The 17998-nt window shown below is 38.5% G+C and overlaps 2 protein-coding genes across 2 annotated transcripts; both read right to left on the bottom strand.

Moving 5' to 3' along the window:
* Positions 1 to 2402: 2402 nt before the first annotated feature.
* On the bottom strand, positions 2403 to 3212 carry LOC141686498 (protein VACUOLELESS GAMETOPHYTES-like). Its single transcript, XM_074491531.1, has one exon. The coding sequence runs from the start codon at positions 3210 to 3212 to the stop codon at positions 2403 to 2405; it is 810 nt and encodes a 269-aa protein (XP_074347632.1).
* Positions 3213 to 6188: 2976 nt separating this feature from the next.
* On the bottom strand, positions 6189 to 8146 carry LOC141683068 (uncharacterized). Its single transcript, XM_074487768.1, has 2 exons — positions 7751 to 8146; positions 6189 to 7351 (listed from the first exon to the last, which is right to left on the bottom strand). Exons 1-2 carry the CDS (start codon positions 7756 to 7758, stop codon positions 6283 to 6285), a joined length of 1077 nt encoding a protein of 358 aa, XP_074343869.1. The 5' UTR covers positions 7759 to 8146; the 3' UTR covers positions 6189 to 6282.
* Positions 8147 to 17998: the final 9852 nt, after the last annotated feature.

The following is a 17998-nucleotide window of genomic DNA, read 5'->3' as shown; positions in this document are numbered from 1 at the left end:
GGTGATGGGTGCATTGGCACAACTCTTGTGTATCCAGAAACAACATGTGGTACAAATATAGGACAAGTCTGTAGCTGTGGTGTTTGGACTAGGGTTAATGGGTGATTGTGACCTGGATGACAACGGGTACGATCCTCTAGAGATTTAAGTTCAGATGCTACACATTTCAGACAAAAAAATCGATTTTTAGAAACATACATAAAGCCCTGAGAATAACCTTCACAAACATAACACGTATTATAGTAAAGTTTTCTATATGAACGTGCAATGAAGCGTAGAGGGTGTTGGGGGATCATAGGGTGTGTAAATGTTGAGGGCAACTCAGAACAAGTTTTATGCATAAAGAAACCAACACAATCACTCGATGAGCTACCATCAATGACGGAAGTGTGGCACCTATAAAATGCGTCTAGGAGTTTGTTTATCGGTTGTCTGCACATAGCACATTCTACATCCTTGCCAACAACAGACTCAGCTTCATTTAGTGTCAGCTTATGGTCATGAAGAAAATGTTTCAATTCTCCCATCTATGTATGAAACTAACACAAAGACACACACACAAGAGGGATATGTATGTTTACAAAAGGAAAGCATATATGAAAGGTCTGTTTCTACCTTTTTCTATGTAAAGGGAGCTACAAAACACAATTAAGTAGTTAACGCAGTTTATAAGTTTGATGCATTGCTGACAGGTGAAGCAATGCAGATTTAAAAAATTGTCGGCATTTGAATAATTAATTGACAAGTAAGAATATGTACAAGAGCCAAATTGAAGAGTGAAATGATAAGATTATAAAGAAACCTCAGGCACAAGCAATAACCTTAACATTTTTATTCCAATATTAGCTAGTATATAATCAACCTGAAGAAAAAGAAAATGTTGCAGGTTAAGATATTCTGATCAAAACAAATTAGCTAGTACCTGCTACTTATGTTCGTTGCTTAAAAATGAAGTCGGGTATGTTCTTTACCTTAGAAAGAAGTTACTCATTCTTGCAAAAGCACATATGCTTCTGGTATAAGAAGTCCTTACATTCGAGCAATTTTACTAGTACCACATTCCTTACTTTGTATAAATAAGTTTGTATGTGGAGAATCTCTGAACCGATTTTAGAATCATTTGGGTTCGAAAAAAATTACCCAGTGGTATAGTTTTGGATTAAAAAATCGATTTCTCAAATGACAAAGACTATGATGAATATACAAAATCAAGAGTACAGGCTATTCAGGTCTCTTTTGCCTAAAAGAAATGGTTTCTTGAAAATGAAGTCTTGTGCGTCGTTTATCTTACAAAGAAGTTAATTATTACTTGCAAAAGTACACAGGCTTCATCAAGGAATTTTACTAGAACCACATTCCCTTACTTTGGAGAATCAAAGTAAGCTAAGGCAGTCATATGTTTTCTTCTTTTTTTGACACAGCGAAGCTAAACATTCCTTGCTTTCGAGTATCAAAGAAGTGATCCCGTTTTTCTTTAGGCAAGCCGAGACTGCAAAACCCTCAATCTTACTTTCTAAGTACATGGCATTTTATACAGTATGCAGTTGGCTCAACCCTTGCCTATTGAAGTTGACATTTCGTTTGATATTGTTCCAAAAATTAGTCAGAATTGGACAGTAGAGAACTCTCGAAAGCACCAAAGATGAACACGACCTAAACTAATCATCATGAATGCTGTAATTAGCTGCGCTTGCATATTAGCATGATACAGATTAATAAGAAAAAGGTTTGAGTCTAGCAGAAGAATAAATTACTGTGACATTATGAAATGGAACTTAGCATTCAACCTCAATTTGTAGTACCGTGTGGCCTAATTATTGTCGTTACTTTCTTATGCAGGGTCATCAGTACCTATGCCAGAAGCAAGAAGAACGACTCAGCTCCCCCCGGAACCTGTTGTGGAATGGCCAATTATCGGTCACCTTCATCACTTGTTCGGAGCCATGGCAGATAAAGTTGGACCAATCTTCATGTTGCAACTAGGAGGTACTAGATAGCTCGGAAGCTAGTGACTTGGAATAATTTGTAAAATACAAATTGAGCATATGCACACCTGCATATATGTGAATATAATCTGATTTTAACACTTTTGTTTCACTTATGCACTGTTCTTGTTTACCAGAAATAGATTCAAGAAATTATCATGGCCATATCACTGTTAGTACAGCCAGCCTGCAAAACGCACTACTGGTTTAGTACTCAGAGAATCTGTTAGTGGCTCTTTATTCTTGATTGCTGAACTAAGATGACTGCTATTGTTAATGTTGAAATTCTGAATTTCATAAATAATCTATAAAGATAAACAAATTTAAAAGGAAACAATATCGGATGCACTTTATATTTGCATGATGAACATTCCAGAACTGGCTTCCCAGTTACATCTCCACCACATTCCTTGCAACTTAGCTTCTTTTATTCAAAATCAATGTGAGGCCGTGAGGATGTGCATCGCTATAAATGTTAGTGGCGCCAAGCTTCAGATTGGAGAGCCAATCATATGGATCAATACAGTGATTATGAAATGATAGGTCACAAGTATTGCAGTGATAAAACCAACCGCCTGGATAAATCTGTTTGGAGCAAAATTCACATTCGTACTCGTGAGGATGATCAGCTACATTCTTGGAAGACAGAATCAAGTAGAGGGGATGTGTATCCAATCTATGTTTCACCAGGTGTGTCAGCCTTATCGCACACTTTGTATGTACGTAGAATTCACATTTTTCACATCCATATATGATACAGTCTGTGCCTTCTTCAAAGTCATTCGCACATGCTTTGCAATAATAATCATCACCTGGAGACTTTAATTGGTTAAGAGGGTGGCGATGAGCTTCGTGTTTAATTTTTTTGGGTAATGAAGCACAACCAATATCAAAACAGGCTGTTTCATTCCACAAGAAAATCCCATTTCCAAACATGTTGCAACCTTGGCATTTTTTAAAATCTAGTAAATGGACAGCTCGTGCTAGTACTCTTTCATCCAGCTTGCCTGCTAGATGATGCTCCGTCTTTTCTGGAAACAGGGCGCATGATCTGTGGAGAAAAAAATTGCATGATTTGCATTCATAGAATATTTCATCAACCAAGGAGATTGGCTTAGCGCACCCATCGCAAATTAGCAATTCAGTATCTTCTAATTTTCGGTTCAAGTAAGGGGCCAAAGTTTTTGCATTCTTGTTTCCAAGTGCCAGCTGGTGTTCGTGGATCATTTCATGTAGTGATACATTGCTGCATCATTTCATGTAGTGATGCTTCATCATGCGCTGGGAAGTGCATCAAATTGGACTCTCCGCTATCTACTTCATCATCGTCACTTTCACTATATTTCAAAAGAAAGAACAAAACTCAGTCACAATAATTCCTAGTAAACCAACAATATTGGTAAACTATACATATTTAATAAGTAATCAATATCAAAGATATAAGAAATAATAAACCCAACATCAACCTCAACGTCTCAGTTGATGAAGCACATTTCACGTGAGCAAAAAATCTGCAATTTGCACAATGATAAACCCAGTAGGTATAATTTATAAGTTTACCGCATATGCCGCAGAAGCAGCGATATTCACGATATACTTGGGGAAGAGAGTAGTCCAAGACGAGGGCGTGTTCTTTGTGGAATTTACTTTGGTAAGTGATGGGAGCATTGGCACAACTCTTGTGTATCCAGAAACAACATGTGGTACAAATATACGACAAGTCTGTAGCTGTAGTGTTACAAGCATGACAAAGGAACAAAGCTGGGCTTTGGACAACGTTTAACATGTGATTGTGACCTGGATGACAACGGGTACGTTCCTCTTGAGATCTAAGTTCAGATATCACGCATTTCAGACATACATTAAAAAAATTTAAAAATATTTAAAAATATTATCTAAAATACTAGAACTCAGATTTCTTCATTTGGATGTAATATCATTCATAAAAAATGTGTCAAACTCAATATATAATATTTTTAAGAATTTCGACTAACGATAGAGTGATATTTTTGATATAAATTTTTAAATGAGTGAATGATTTGAGTCAGTTTTGTAACCAGTGACTCACTTGATACATTTGGACGCAGTAAGTGAGCTACTTGATATTTAACCCAAAATTTTAAAGAGAAAATCACAAAGAACAATACTTTAAGTGCCTCAGCCGTAATCCTTCCTGAGATACTTGTTAACAGCAATCTGTGTAAAAAGAAATATACGTATAGGTGTGTGCGTGCAAAACAGATAATCAAATGACAGAAAAAGAACGGAAATAGGAAGCGTATGGTGAAGGATATAAAAACCCGAGTCCAGTGCGAAAATGTCTCCTTAAAACTTATTAGCCCACACCGTATTGTGCGAGTAAAAAACCTTTCAGGATAAAACGGATTGCAGTGGCGACGCCGAAGATCGGCACTCTCAGCGAGCTTGAAAGCGAGCAAGAAATTATCACGGGTTAGAGGGTAGATGTTTAGGAACGGCTGTATATTTGTGTATTTAACCCTAACACCCTAAAGGTGTTTATATAGCTAGGGAGGAAAAACTTGTGCGCTACATAATTATCATAATTAATTAAAACGCGTTAATTAATTAGGTCGGTAGGTCAGTGGTCAATTAATTATAATTGATTAATTAATTCGACCGACACAAAAAATAAAAACGTAAGTCAATTTATTTGAGCCCAGGCCCTGCGGAAAATAAAAATTAGCAAAACTAGGTTGTTCACGAACCAAGCCGAGTCGAGTTTTAGTATAAACGAGCCGAGCTTTCATTTTTTCTCTGACGAACCGAGCCGAGCCGAGCTTTTTTACCGAACATAAAAGGGTGTTCGAGCTCGAGCTCGTTAACTAACGAGCCAAACTGGAGCTTGTTCGCGAACACATACGAGCCGAGCCGAGCCGAGTAGCTCGTTAACAAATAAGTAAAAAAACCAACCTTGTTGGCCAAACCTAACCAATTCAAGCCTGTATTTTTTATAAAAACCAATTGAAGCCCAACCCAGTTATCAACTTATTTAATATAAGCCCAACGGAGTGTCATCCAAAAGCCTAAACATGTATTACCAATTCGCGTGCTCTCTGTTCTGTTCTATGTTCTCATTCTCATTCATCTCTCCTTCTTTCTTCCCCGCCTAAATCTCAATTATGCCTAAATATTTATTATGTTGTAACTTAAATGCAATATAGAGAATCATGTCAATAAACTGCGGATTCTATATCAGGATTTTATCAACAAAGTGCAGCTTCAGATTTGGGGTTTTATCAAGAATTGAAGGATATGTAAGTGGGTATTTGAAGATAATTCTTTGGGGTTTTATCAAGGATCGAAGATTATTTAAGTGGGTATTTGAAGATAACTGTTTGATTTGATTGTGTTCCAGATTTAGTTTTAATTTGATTATAAACACCATCATCTCTCGTTATCTCTCTGTGTATGTGTATATCCGTATATGTATATAAATTAAGTGGTGTAAATATAATTAAAAATATTCAGAAATTATTTATTTTTTCGAGCTTTAATGAGCCGAGCTCGAGTCGAATAAGCCCTTAACGAGCCGAGCTCGAGCTTGTTCGCGAACAGCTCGGTTCGTGAACAGCTCTAAACAAAACTAGCCCGGCGTTATTTCATTCTTAAGTGACCATCTTTGGATAATCATATCTCACTCATCTTTTTTTTTTAGTAAATCTCACTCATCCCTTAATCATTTTGAGTGGTTTAAAGTGTTTCGGAAAGCTCTCGTAAAAGAAAACACATTCCAAGCGTCACTCGTTGCATACACGCAACAACCAATCATTCAAGCGCGGCTCAAAATGACTCGACAGTGTGGGTGTGGGGTGTAATACCCACATTTTCTAACAATAATACAAGTCATTGAAACTCTCTACTATGTCTGGTAAAGCTAATTCAAATTTGGTGCGATAAGCAGATGCATTTTTAACTTCAAAGACTCTGTCAAAACTTCGACAATCTGTAAAAACACAGTAGAGCTACATTGGCCACGTCAGAATAAATTAAGAAATACTCCCCTGACTTATCAAGTCAGAAAATATGTAACTCTCTCTGTTTCTGCATTGTTTCATATTGTGAAAATCAATATGAAAATATGAAAACGACTACAGTGCTTCTCAATTCTCTTGATGAAGATAATACACCCTTTTGATATATAGAAGGTTATTCAACAACAAGAAAGACTAATGCTACGCTTAGTAAAAGTCTATACTTCCCTTAATCCTTAATATTCATATCATTATGTAAATACAGTTTGTTATTCTTCAATAGAGTTTGTTACTTTTCCTCTCTATCATTTTACACATTTGTGATTATGCACTACATATTTGCATGGTGAACACTCGAGAACTGGCACGCCGGTTGCATCTTCACCGCATGTGCTGCATCTTCGCTTCTTTTTGTTTAGAACCAATGTGAGGCCGTGCGGGTGAGGATGCGAGTCACAACAAATGTTAGTAGCACCAAGCTTCATGTTTGAGAACCAATAATATGGATCAATACAGTGGATATGAAATGATAGATCACAAGTATTGCAGTGATAAAACCAAGTCGTTGGGTCAATATTTTCGGAGCAAAGTTCACAACTGAATGCGTGAGGATGATCAGCTACATTCTTGACAAACAGAATCAAGTAGAGAGGATGCGGATCCCATCGATGTTTCATCATATGTGGTCTTAAAGCACACCGTACATGTATGTAGAATCCACATTTTTCACATCCATACATGATCTTTTCTTTATGTGATGCATGTTCAGACAAACATGGTTTGCACAAGTCATCGTCTGGATACTTCAATTGGTTAAGAGGGTGCCGATGACCTTCATGTTTAATTATTCTCGGTAATGAAGCACACCCGATGTCAAATATAGTTGTTTTATTGATCAACAAGAAAATCCCATTACCAAGGATGCGGCAACTTTGGCATAGTATAAAACCTAGTTCATCGAACTCTCGTACTACGAAAATTCCATCGACTTGGTTGCCTGCTAGATGATGCTCCATCTTTTCTGGAAACAGGGCGCATGATCTGTGGAGAAAAAAATTGCATGATTTGCATTCATAGAATATTTCATCAACCAAGGAGATTGGCTTAGCGCACCCATCGCAAATTAGCAATTCAGTATCTTCTAATTTCTGCGTTCTTGTTTTTGCGTTCTTGTTTCCGAGTGCCAGCTGGTGTTTATGGCCCCAGTGGTTGATATAAGGGGAAGGTTCTGCAGTGGTGGCAGAATTATGCAGGAGAGCATCTGCTGCCTTAATGATACATTGCTGCATCATTTCACCGAGTGATGCTTTATCGTGTGCCGGAAAGTGCATCAAGTTGGACTCTTCACTATCTGCTTCATCGTCGTCACTTTCACTATATTTCAAAAGAAAGAACAAACCCCAGTCAGAATAGTTCCTAGTCAACAATGTTGGTAAACTAAACATATATTAAGGTTTAATGACGTTTTAGATCTTAAGGTTTGCACCAATATATCCATTAGCTCCGGTGGTTCAAAACTGCTTATTTTTCATCCTAAAGTACTGAAACGTGTCTTTTAATCCTTGGACTAGGTAAAAAATGATGTAAATTGGCTAGTCCAAAAGTAAAAAGATACGTTTTTAGCATGCCAGAGGCAAAAATGTGAGTTATTGAACTACATGGGATGATGAGTATATTGATGTAAAACTTAAGGTTTAGAAGGTCATTAAGCCATCTAATAAATAAATCAATCTGAAATATATAAGAAGTAATAAGAGGAAATGGTATATCAACCTCAACATCTTAGTTGATGAAGCACATTTCACATGAGCAAAAAATCTGCAATTTGCACAATAATAAACCCAGTAGACGGGATTTATACTTTTACCGCATATGCCACATAAGAATAATGTATGGTATACTAGGGGAAGAGAGTAGGCCAAGACGAGGGGGTGTTCGTTGTGAAATTTACTTTGGTATGTAATGGGTGCATTAGCACAACTCTTGTGTATCCAGAAACAACATTTGGTACAAATATAGGACACATCTGTAGCTGTAGTGTTACAAGCGTGACAAAGGAACAAAGCTGGGCTTTGGACTAAGGTTAATGGGTGATCGTGACCAGGATGACAACGGTTACGGTCCTCTAGAGATTTAAGTTCAGATGTTACGCATTTCAGACATACATGGAAATTGTCCGCAGAACCATACAGAAAGTGTTGACTTTAATCATAAGCTTGTCTGAATAAGCTTGTTTATGTTTACGTTAGTTTGTTTTGTATTAACAGCTAGTTATGACTTGGTCATATAGTTGTGGAGTCATATTAGGAGTCTCTTTGAATAATGGTAGATAGTGGAGTAGTTATAGGAAAGTAGTTCCTTCTTTCTTGCATCTAGTTTTATCTCTGTATTCGATATATATTAGTGATGCCGCAGTGAAATAAATATCAAGAACTTAGCTGCACTTTGTTTTTCTCGTTTCAAACTTACTGTTAGCTTTACATATATCAGGAGGGCACTCTTATATTCAAGAATTTGGTATCAGAGCAAGGTTGCGTGGTGAATGCCAAAATATATGCCGAAAGCTACTGAGATGGAATCGAGCAAAATAAAAGAAGGCGGAGTGGGTCTGAGTTATCCGATGTTGGCTAAGAGTAATTATGCTTCATGGTCTATGAAGATGAAGGTGAATATGCAGGCACATGGTGTGTGGGATGCTATTGAACCTAAGAACCCTAAGTCACCGGTCGAAGAAAGAACTGACAAGGTAGCATTGGCGGTCATTTACCAAGGCGTACCTGAAGACATTTTGCTGTCACTGGCGGAGAAAAACACAGCAAAAGAGGCCTGGGATGCGATTAAAACCATGTGTCTCGGTGCGGATCGTGTGAAAACGGCTAGGATACAAACTCTGAAGGCGGAGTTTGAGTCATTGAGTATGAGTGAGATAGAGCCAATTGACGAGTTCTGTATGAAACTCAATGGTCTGGTGACAAACATTAGAGCTCTTGGAGAAGAGGTTCCGGAGAGCTATGTAGTAAAGAAGTTGTTACGAGCTGTACCAACAAAATTCCTACAAATAGCCTCGACGATCGAACAGTTTGGGAACATTGAGCAAATGTCCGTTGAAGAAACTGTTGGGTCCTTGAAGATTCATGAGGAAAGATTGAAGGGATCCAAGAATGGTGGTGGGGGCGGTAGTCAACTTCTTCTCACGGAAGAGGAATGGACACGAAGAGAAGCTAACGAGGGTAAACTGTTGATGACTCGAGAATAATGGTCAAGGAGAAATAACAGAGAAAGTGGTGGCGTTTTCACAAATCAGAAAATTCCAAATAAAGAAGGGGGACGACTGGTTCGAGACAAGTCTAGAGTTAGGTGCTTCAACTGTCATCTGTATGGCCATTTCGCAGTTGAGTGCAACAAACCTAAGCGTAACAAGGTTCAAAGGGCTGAAGTTAACATGGCCCAATTTGACGATGATGAGCCTGCATTGCTATTGACTGAACATGATGACAAAGATGTAAACATGATGTTGCTAAAAGAAGAGAAAGTCACACCAAAACTGAAGTTGCATGGAAGTGAAAAATCCAGTGATTCTGACATCTGGTACCTTGACAACGGTGCAAGTAACCATATGACGGGTCAGAGATCAAAATTCAAGATGCTGGACGAATGTGTCAAAGGCCAAGTAAAATTCGGTGATGGTTCGATGGTTGAAATTAAAGGCAAGGGCACTGTGAGCTTGAAGTGTAAAACGGGCGAGGAACGTGAACTACACGAGGTATTTTTCATTCCTTCCTTGTGCAACAATATAATTAGTCTTGGACAATTATCGGAAGCCGAAAATAAGGTTGTCTTGAATGGAGAATATTTGTGGATCCATGAAAAACAAGGAAAGTTGTTAATGAAAGTTAAGAGATCGACAAATCGATTGTATAAGATAATTATAGAAAGTGGTGAACCAAAATGCTTATTGTCAAGGTCAAATGAAAATGCTTGGTTGTGGCACTTTCGGTTAGGACATGTCAATTTTAAGGCAATGGAATTGATGTCAGCAAATGACATGGTTCGTGGTTTTCCAAAGATTGTGTCTCCGGAGATGACATGTAGTGGTTGTTTAATGTCGAAACAGACTCGAAAGCCATTTCCTACTAAGTCGAAGTACTCAGCTAGTAAGGTACTTGAACTTGTTCATGGTGACATATGCGGACCTATCACTCCTTCCACTCACGCAGGTAATCGTTATTTCATGCTCCTTGTTGATGATTATTCACGTATTATGTGGGCTTACTTGCTAAAGAGCAAGGATGAGGCGTTTGAGGCCTTCAAGAAGTTTAAGGCCAAAGTTGAGAATGGTACAGAGCGAAGGATCAGAGTCTTTCGAACAGATCGTGGGGGGGAGTTCAACTCCAAAGTTTTTTCTGACTTTTGTGAAGATAATGGAATTGTGAGACATCTTACGGCTCCATACACTCCACAGCAAAATGGCGTGGTGGAGCGTAGGAACCGTACTGTCGTTGAGATGGTGAGAAGTTACTTGAAGCAAATGCATATGCCGGCAAACTTCTGGGGTGAGGCAGTGCGTCACGCTGTCTACGTGTTAAATAGGTTGCCCACTCGAGCACTGTCAGGGGTGACTCCTTATGAAGCCTGGAAAAATGAAAAACCCAATATTGGGCACATCAAGGTGTTTGGATGTAAAGCTTACATGAAGGTGCAAGATAAGCTGACTAAGAAGCTAGATGATCGAAGCTTGAAAGTTGTGAATTTAGGCAAAGAGCCAGGAACAAAGGCGTACAGGCTGTATAACCCAGAAAGCAACACGGTGTTAGTCAGTCGAGATGTTGTTTTTGTAGAAACTGAAGCGTGGCCATGGGAAGGACAAAACGGAGAAGAGCAGTTGCAACAAGAAAAGTTGATTGTGTTGGGAGGAAAAGAGAATGACGAAACAACTCAGAGAGAAAGTGATGGTTATGAAAGTCCTGTGAGGGAAGAACGAAGAGAAGAGCTAGACTTTGAGGATGAAAACGTTGATGGAAGTACAGAGCCTAAAAAATATAGAAATGTCACTGAAATTTATAACAACACAGAACCTATTGAGCTGCAGGAGGAGCTATTACTCATGGGAGTCGAAGAACCTGTTAATTTTGGTCAGGCAAACAAAGAAAAGTGTTGGAGACAGGCTATGAAAAACGAAATCGATTCTATAGAAAAAAACAGGACATGGGAACTGACAGAACTTCCAAAGGGGAACAAAGTCATCGGGTTAAAGTGGATATTCAAATTGAAGCGAGATGCAAGTGGTAATGTAGTGAAGCATAAAGCTCGACTTGTGGCAAAGGGTTACACACAGGAACATGGCGTTGATTATGACGAAATATATGCACCTGTTACAAGGCTCGAAACAGTGCGTATGTTGTTGGCCCTTGCTGCAAAAAAATCATGGCAGGTGCATCATATGGATGTGAAGACAGCGTTTTTAAATGGGGAGATATGCGAAGAAGTCTATGTGATGCAACCGAAGGGTTTTGAAAGAAAAGGCCAGGAATCAAAGGTGTACAAACTCCTCAAGGCACTGTATGGTCTTCGGCAAGCCCCTCGTGCATGGTATTCGAAGCTAAACAAGTGCCTGGAGAGACTTGGATTTCAGAGATGCCCATATGAACACGCTGTGTATACAAGGAAAATTGAAGGTAATATTCTGGTAGTTGGCGTTTACGTTGATGATCTTTTGATTACAGGGACTAGTATCAGTATTATCGAGGAGTTCAAGCAGGAGATGAACAAACAATTTGACATGAGTGATCTCGGCAAACTCACATATTATTTGGGAATAGAGGTTGAACAGGGAAACGGATTTATCAAGCTAAAACAGTCAGCTTATGCTCATAAAATTCTTGAAAAGGCGGGGTTGTCGGATTGCAATCCTACAAAGTATCCACTAGATCCCAAAGAACAAATCACGAAGGATGAAGGTGGTAAATTGGTCGATGTGACTCAATTTAAAAGCATGATCGGAGGTTTGAGATACTTAGTACATACTCGACCGGACATAGCTTTTGCTGTGGGCATTATCAGTCGATTTATGGAGCATCCCACTGTAATGCATATGAATGCAGCAAAACGAGTTCTCAGGTACATTAAGGGAACGTTAGATTATGGATTGGTATACTCAAGAGAGAATAGCAATAATGTTTTGACAGGATATTCTGATAGTGATTTGGCGGGTAATATAGAAGATCGGAAAAGCACTGGTGGAGTGGCTTTTTATCTGAACGATAGTCTAATTACCTGGATGTCTCAGAAACAGAAATGTGTGGCTCTATCTTCGTGTGAAGCCGAGTTCATGGCTGCGACAGCAGCAGCATGTCAGGGAATTTGGTTACGGAATTTGCTGAGTCAGATTACTGATGAGAAGGTTGGTCCAGTCACGTTGTATATCGATAATAAATCAGCCATAGACTTGGCTAAGAATCCGATGTTTCATGGTCGTAACAAACATATCGATATACGTTATCACTTTATACGAGAGTGTGTTGATCGCGGTGAAATAGTGGTGAAGCATGTGGCAACAGAAAACCAGAAGGCTGACATTCTAACCAAGGCGCTCACGACAGTGAAGTTTGAACGCATGAGGAAGCTGTTGGGAGTGAAAGAGTTAACTCAACAAGCTTAGATTATGGGGGAGATTGTTGACTTTAATCATAAGCTTGTCTAAATAAGCTTGTTTATGTTTACGTTAGTTTGTTTTGTATTAACAGCTAGTTATGACTTGGTCATATAGTTGTGGAGTCATATTAGGAGTCTCTTTGAATAATGGTAGATAGTGGAGTAGTTATAGGAAAGTAGTTCCTTCTTTCTTGCATCTAGTTTTATCTCTGTATTCGATATATATTAGTGATGCCGCAGTGAAATAAATATCAAGAACTTAGCTGCACTTTGTTTTTCTCGTTTCAAACTTACTGTTAGCTTTACATATATATCAGGAGGGCACTCTTATATTCAAGAGAAAGCCCCGAGAATTACTTCTACAAATACAACAGCGATAAGACTGTTTTTTTTAGATAATTTACACTGAAAGAGAGTCAGAGGGTGTTGCGGGAACATAGAGTGTGTAAATGTTGAGGGAAACTCAGAACAAGTTTTATGCATAAAGAAACCGACACAATTACTCGATGAACTACCACCAGTAGCGGAAGTGTTGCACGTATAAAATGCGTCTATGAGTTTGTTTATTGGCTGTCTGCAAACAACACATTCTACATCCTTACCACCAACAGCATCAGCCTCATTTAGTGTCAGCTCGTGCTCGTGAAAAAAATGTTTCAATTCTGCCATCTATGAATGAAACGAAGACAAAGACACAATGCACACACACAGAGGGAGGGAGGAAGGGAGAGAGAGAGAGAGAGAGAGAGAGAGAGAGAGAGAGAGAGAGAGAGAGAGAGAGAGAGAGAGAGAGAGAGAGAGAGAGAGAGAGAGAGAGAGAGAGAGAGAGAGAGAGAGAGAGAGAGAGAGAGAGAGAGATGTGTAGTTTATGCACACTGCAGCCAGAAACAGAAAGATCGGTATTTATGTATTTACATAGAGTGAGTTACATAATACAATTAGGTAGTTAATCCAGCTTTTTAAGTTTCATACATTGCTGACATGTGAAGCAAAATCCATTTAGAAAATTGCCTGATTCCAATAATTTAGTGACAAGTAAGAATATGCATGTTAAATTGAAGAGTTAAGTGATGAGAATACGTTTAGAAAATTGTCTGCATTCGAATAATTTAGTGACAAGTAAGAATATGTACAGAAAACCGCAGACACAAGCAATGACATCTATATTTTTTATTCCAATTTATCACCAGAAAAGCAATATTGCATGTAAAGATATTTTGATCAAAACCAAGTAGTACACCATACAAGCTATTTATGTCTCGTTAACCTAATAAAGTCGTTGCTTACAAATAAAGTCTTGTATATCCTTTGGCTTAGAAACAAGTTATTTTCACTTGCAAAATCACAAATGCTCAGGTTCAGGTTCGGTCCGGGTGGAGTCGGTTCGGTCCGGGCGGAGTCGGTTCGGTCCCGGCCGAATAGACCGAAAAACTGAATAGTAATTTTTCTTAGACCGAATCGAACCGAAGTTATATTATGGAGCGGACCGAAATAATTCGGTTTGATCTGGTTTTGGATCGAATAGACCGAAATGTTTTTCAAAAATAAAATTGCATTAAAAATTAAATCACAAATTATGAAATTTAAAATATAATTAAAATAACGTGATATGTAGAGTTCTAATACTCCATAAATGTAATTAAAATTTAAAAATTTTGATTATAATTTTTAAGATATATGTAAAATATATATAATACAAAATTATAGTATTTATGATTTGGTTTATTGGGTCTATTCGGTCCGGACCGAAATATTTGTGAAAAGAACCGAACCGAATTTTATTTCGGTCTATTCGGTCTCGGTCAATTCGGTCTGGACCGAATAGACCGAATTTCTGAAAAATTTAGGACCGAACCGAATTAGGTTCAGTTTTTCAGTTTCGGTTCGGTTTTGTTCAGCCCTACGTAGAACCAGGATTCTGAAACAACAGAAGCTAAAGTTTTGGATAAGAAAAATGGTGGGAAATAAAAAATAAGTGTGAATGGAGAAGTATGAGATAGTTGTTTAATGTTGTGAGAGTAAAATTAATGCATAGAATGCAGCAGAGATTCTGCCAGACTAGAGAGAGAGAGTGCTGAATTTACTTTGATTTTTATTGTAGATGCAGTTGGCTCAACCCTTTCCTGTGAGAGTTGGCTCGTCTTAATGTTTTATTGTACATTACTTAGATTTTGATTTACTAAGAAATCTGCTGACACGATCGATTTGTGCTGCTCTATTTCAGTGACTGTGATGGAATGGTTTTGTATAAGATATAGACCCGATTACTGAGAATGTAAAGATCCTGACACTTTTATTTCGGTTACATGCATGCATCTTGTTCGGAGGGGGCGCTGGGAGAGCGCGTGGTGAGCCACCAGAATAAAGGCTCACAAGTTTTGAACACCATGCATAAAGCTCTGAGAATAACCTTCACAAACACAACACGTATTATAGTAAAGTTTTCTATATGAACGTGCAATGAGGCGTAGAGGGTGCTGGGGGATCATAGGGTGTGTAAATGTTGAGGGAAACTCAGAACAAGTTTTATGCATTAAGAAACCAACACAATCACTCGATGAGCTACCATCAATGACGGAAGTGTGGCACCTATAAAACGCGTCTAGGAGTTTGTTTATCGGTTGTCTGCACATAGCACATTCTACATCCTTCCCAACAACAGACTCAGCTTCATTTAGTGTCAGCTTATGGTCATGAAGAAAATGTTTCAATTCTCCCATCTATGTATGAAACTAACACAAAGACACACACACAAGAGGGATATGTATGTTTACAAAAGGAAAGCATATATGAAAGGTCTGTTTCTACCTTGTTCTATGTAAAGGGAGCTACAAAACACAATTAAGTAGTTAACGCAGTTTATAAGTTTGATGCATTGCTGACAGGTGAAGCAATGCAGATTTAAAAAATTGTCGGCATTTGAATAATTTAGTGACAATAAGAATATGTACAAGAGTCAAATTGAAGAGTGAACTGATAAGATTATAAAAAAACCTCAGGCACAAGCAATAACCTTAACATTTTTATTCCAATATTCATCATCAAGCATACAAAGAAAAAGAAGCAGCCGTATATAATCAAGAAAAAAGAAAATGTTGCAGGTTAAGATATTCCGATCAACACGAACATTTTTATTCCAATATTCATCACCAAGCGATACAAAGAAAAAGAAGCAGCCGTATATAATCAAGAAAAAGAAAATGTTGCAGGTTAAGATATTCTGATCAAAACGAATTAGTACCTGCTACTTATGTCCTAGCCAACTTGGATTACAACAAGTTCACCACAGTCCCCCAAAAGATAATAATTTGTCGGTGCAAATAGTAGTAATACTTTATGTTATAAACTGAACAGAATTCCCAAATCTCCTCGATGCGGGACTTCTGTTCAATTTATAATGTAAAATACTACTACTTTGTGCACCAACAAATCATGATCTTTTGGGGGTCTGTGGTGGGTTAGTCGTTACCCAAGTTGATTGCATTTAGGACAGTAGGCTTCGGCTTACTTTCAGAATCGGGATTTGACCCGGTTTTCGAAAAAGACTTGGGATTTGACCCGGGTTGTCACTTATGGTATCATAACCGACTCTCGAAAGCTTGATGCGTCAAGTTGCCGGAGGTGAGGACACGAAGGCTGGTGGTATTATCCCACGATGACAAGAAATCCGTAGGTGGGGGCAATTTTACTAAAAGTCCTTGTACTCGAGCAATTTTACTAGAACCGCATTCCTTACTTTGTATAAAAGAAAAGTTGTAAATGGAGAATTGCTGAGCCAGTTTTAAAATCATTAGGATTGGGAAAAAATCCGATATAGTTCCTTGACATTGTACCAGAGTTCAGGTTGGCAGAGGACTCAAGTTCGATCTCTGCCACCCCCAACATTTCTCACAATTTATGAGGGACACGAAAGGCAAATTTATGTCCCAAAGATGGGCGCTCGTGATCCACTCTTCGACCCATAAATGGGTTTTCGATAGAGGGGAAGTGTTAGAATAATATAAGATCCTCTAAAAGTCATTCTCTAACACCGGTTTTAGAGTAACTGGTTTCTTGACAAATCGACTTCACAAATCGACTTCTCAAGTGACAAAGACTATGATGAATTATAGCATGTGTCTACTCGAATTTTTATAGTACAAAGGTGAGGGGATTACTCCTTACTAGCAATGAATTCTAATCACAGTCAATGTCGAATGATCAACACCTGTATTATGAATTCTGAAATTTCGCTAATTCCACGTGTGATAAATTGTTTTTTTTTTTTTTTTGAATAAAAGATGATTGCATTACTAGGAAATATCATACAAAAGGGTCTCCAACAATATACTTGGAGGAGACGTAATCACATTTGGACAAGTTAAGGAACAGGGTAATTTCGCCACTAGATGAGCAGCCCTATTCGCTTGCCGTTTGACAAAAGAAACTGAAAAACCTGGTCTAGCATCAAGAATACGACGACAGGCATCCAATATGAAACCAACTTCCAGCAAGATTTCAGGGGTAGATTGCAGGGCCTGTACTGTGAGGAGAGAGTCCGACTCGATGATCACGTTGTCATGGTTTCTAGTTAGAAGCCAGTTTAAACCTTCGAGTACTGCAAGGGCTTATGCCTCAAAAACTGAGGTGACCATAAATTTGTTAACTACTTTGCCGCATATAAAGGTTCCTGAATGATCCCGAAGCACTAAACCAACAGAGAATGAAGAGGCTCCCAAGCTTACAGCTGCATCAACATTAAGCTTTAAAGAACCCAGGTCTGGTTTCCTCCATTTAACTGGACGTTGAATGACAGAAGTAGAGTTAGAAGTCTGTCGCCTAGCACGGTCATCCAAAGCCTCCTTCCAATCAGATATGTTTTTAATACTCCATGACATGGCCGTTGCTGCTGTAACACTTTTATTCTCCCAAACTCTTTGATTTTGAAAAAACCAGACTCCCCAGAGAACTCTAGCAATGTTCAAAATTTTGTCCGAAGAGGATGAAGCGAGCTTAGTGAGAAGCCAGGAAGAAGGCGACATCTCCGTGGATAAATCATAACTCATACCCATATGCTGCCAACAAGCCATCGCAAATGGACAAGTAAAAAATACATGCAACAGATCTCCAACCGTAAGATTGCACATAGGGCAGTTTAGAGGAAGACTCACTCCTTTGGAACTCAGTCTGCTCCTTACAGGGACATTATTCCTACAAAAACGCCAAAGAAACAACTTTAACTTGTGAGGGAGATCCAGCTTCCAAAGGTTACTCCATCCATTCGACTGGGAGATGGAACCTACACCAATATTGCGAGCATGCCACAATTGATAACCTGTTTTGACGGAGTACTTACCATTTGTTGTTTTAGACCATGCCAAATGATCTGTA

This window comes from Apium graveolens, chromosome 9 (genome assembly GCF_009905375.1).
Source record: "Apium graveolens cultivar Ventura chromosome 9, ASM990537v1, whole genome shotgun sequence".
Lineage (NCBI taxonomy): Eukaryota > Viridiplantae > Streptophyta > Magnoliopsida > Apiales > Apiaceae > Apium > Apium graveolens.
Note: the sequence above shows the minus strand (reverse complement) of the source record. Positions and strands in the feature narration are given on the sequence as shown.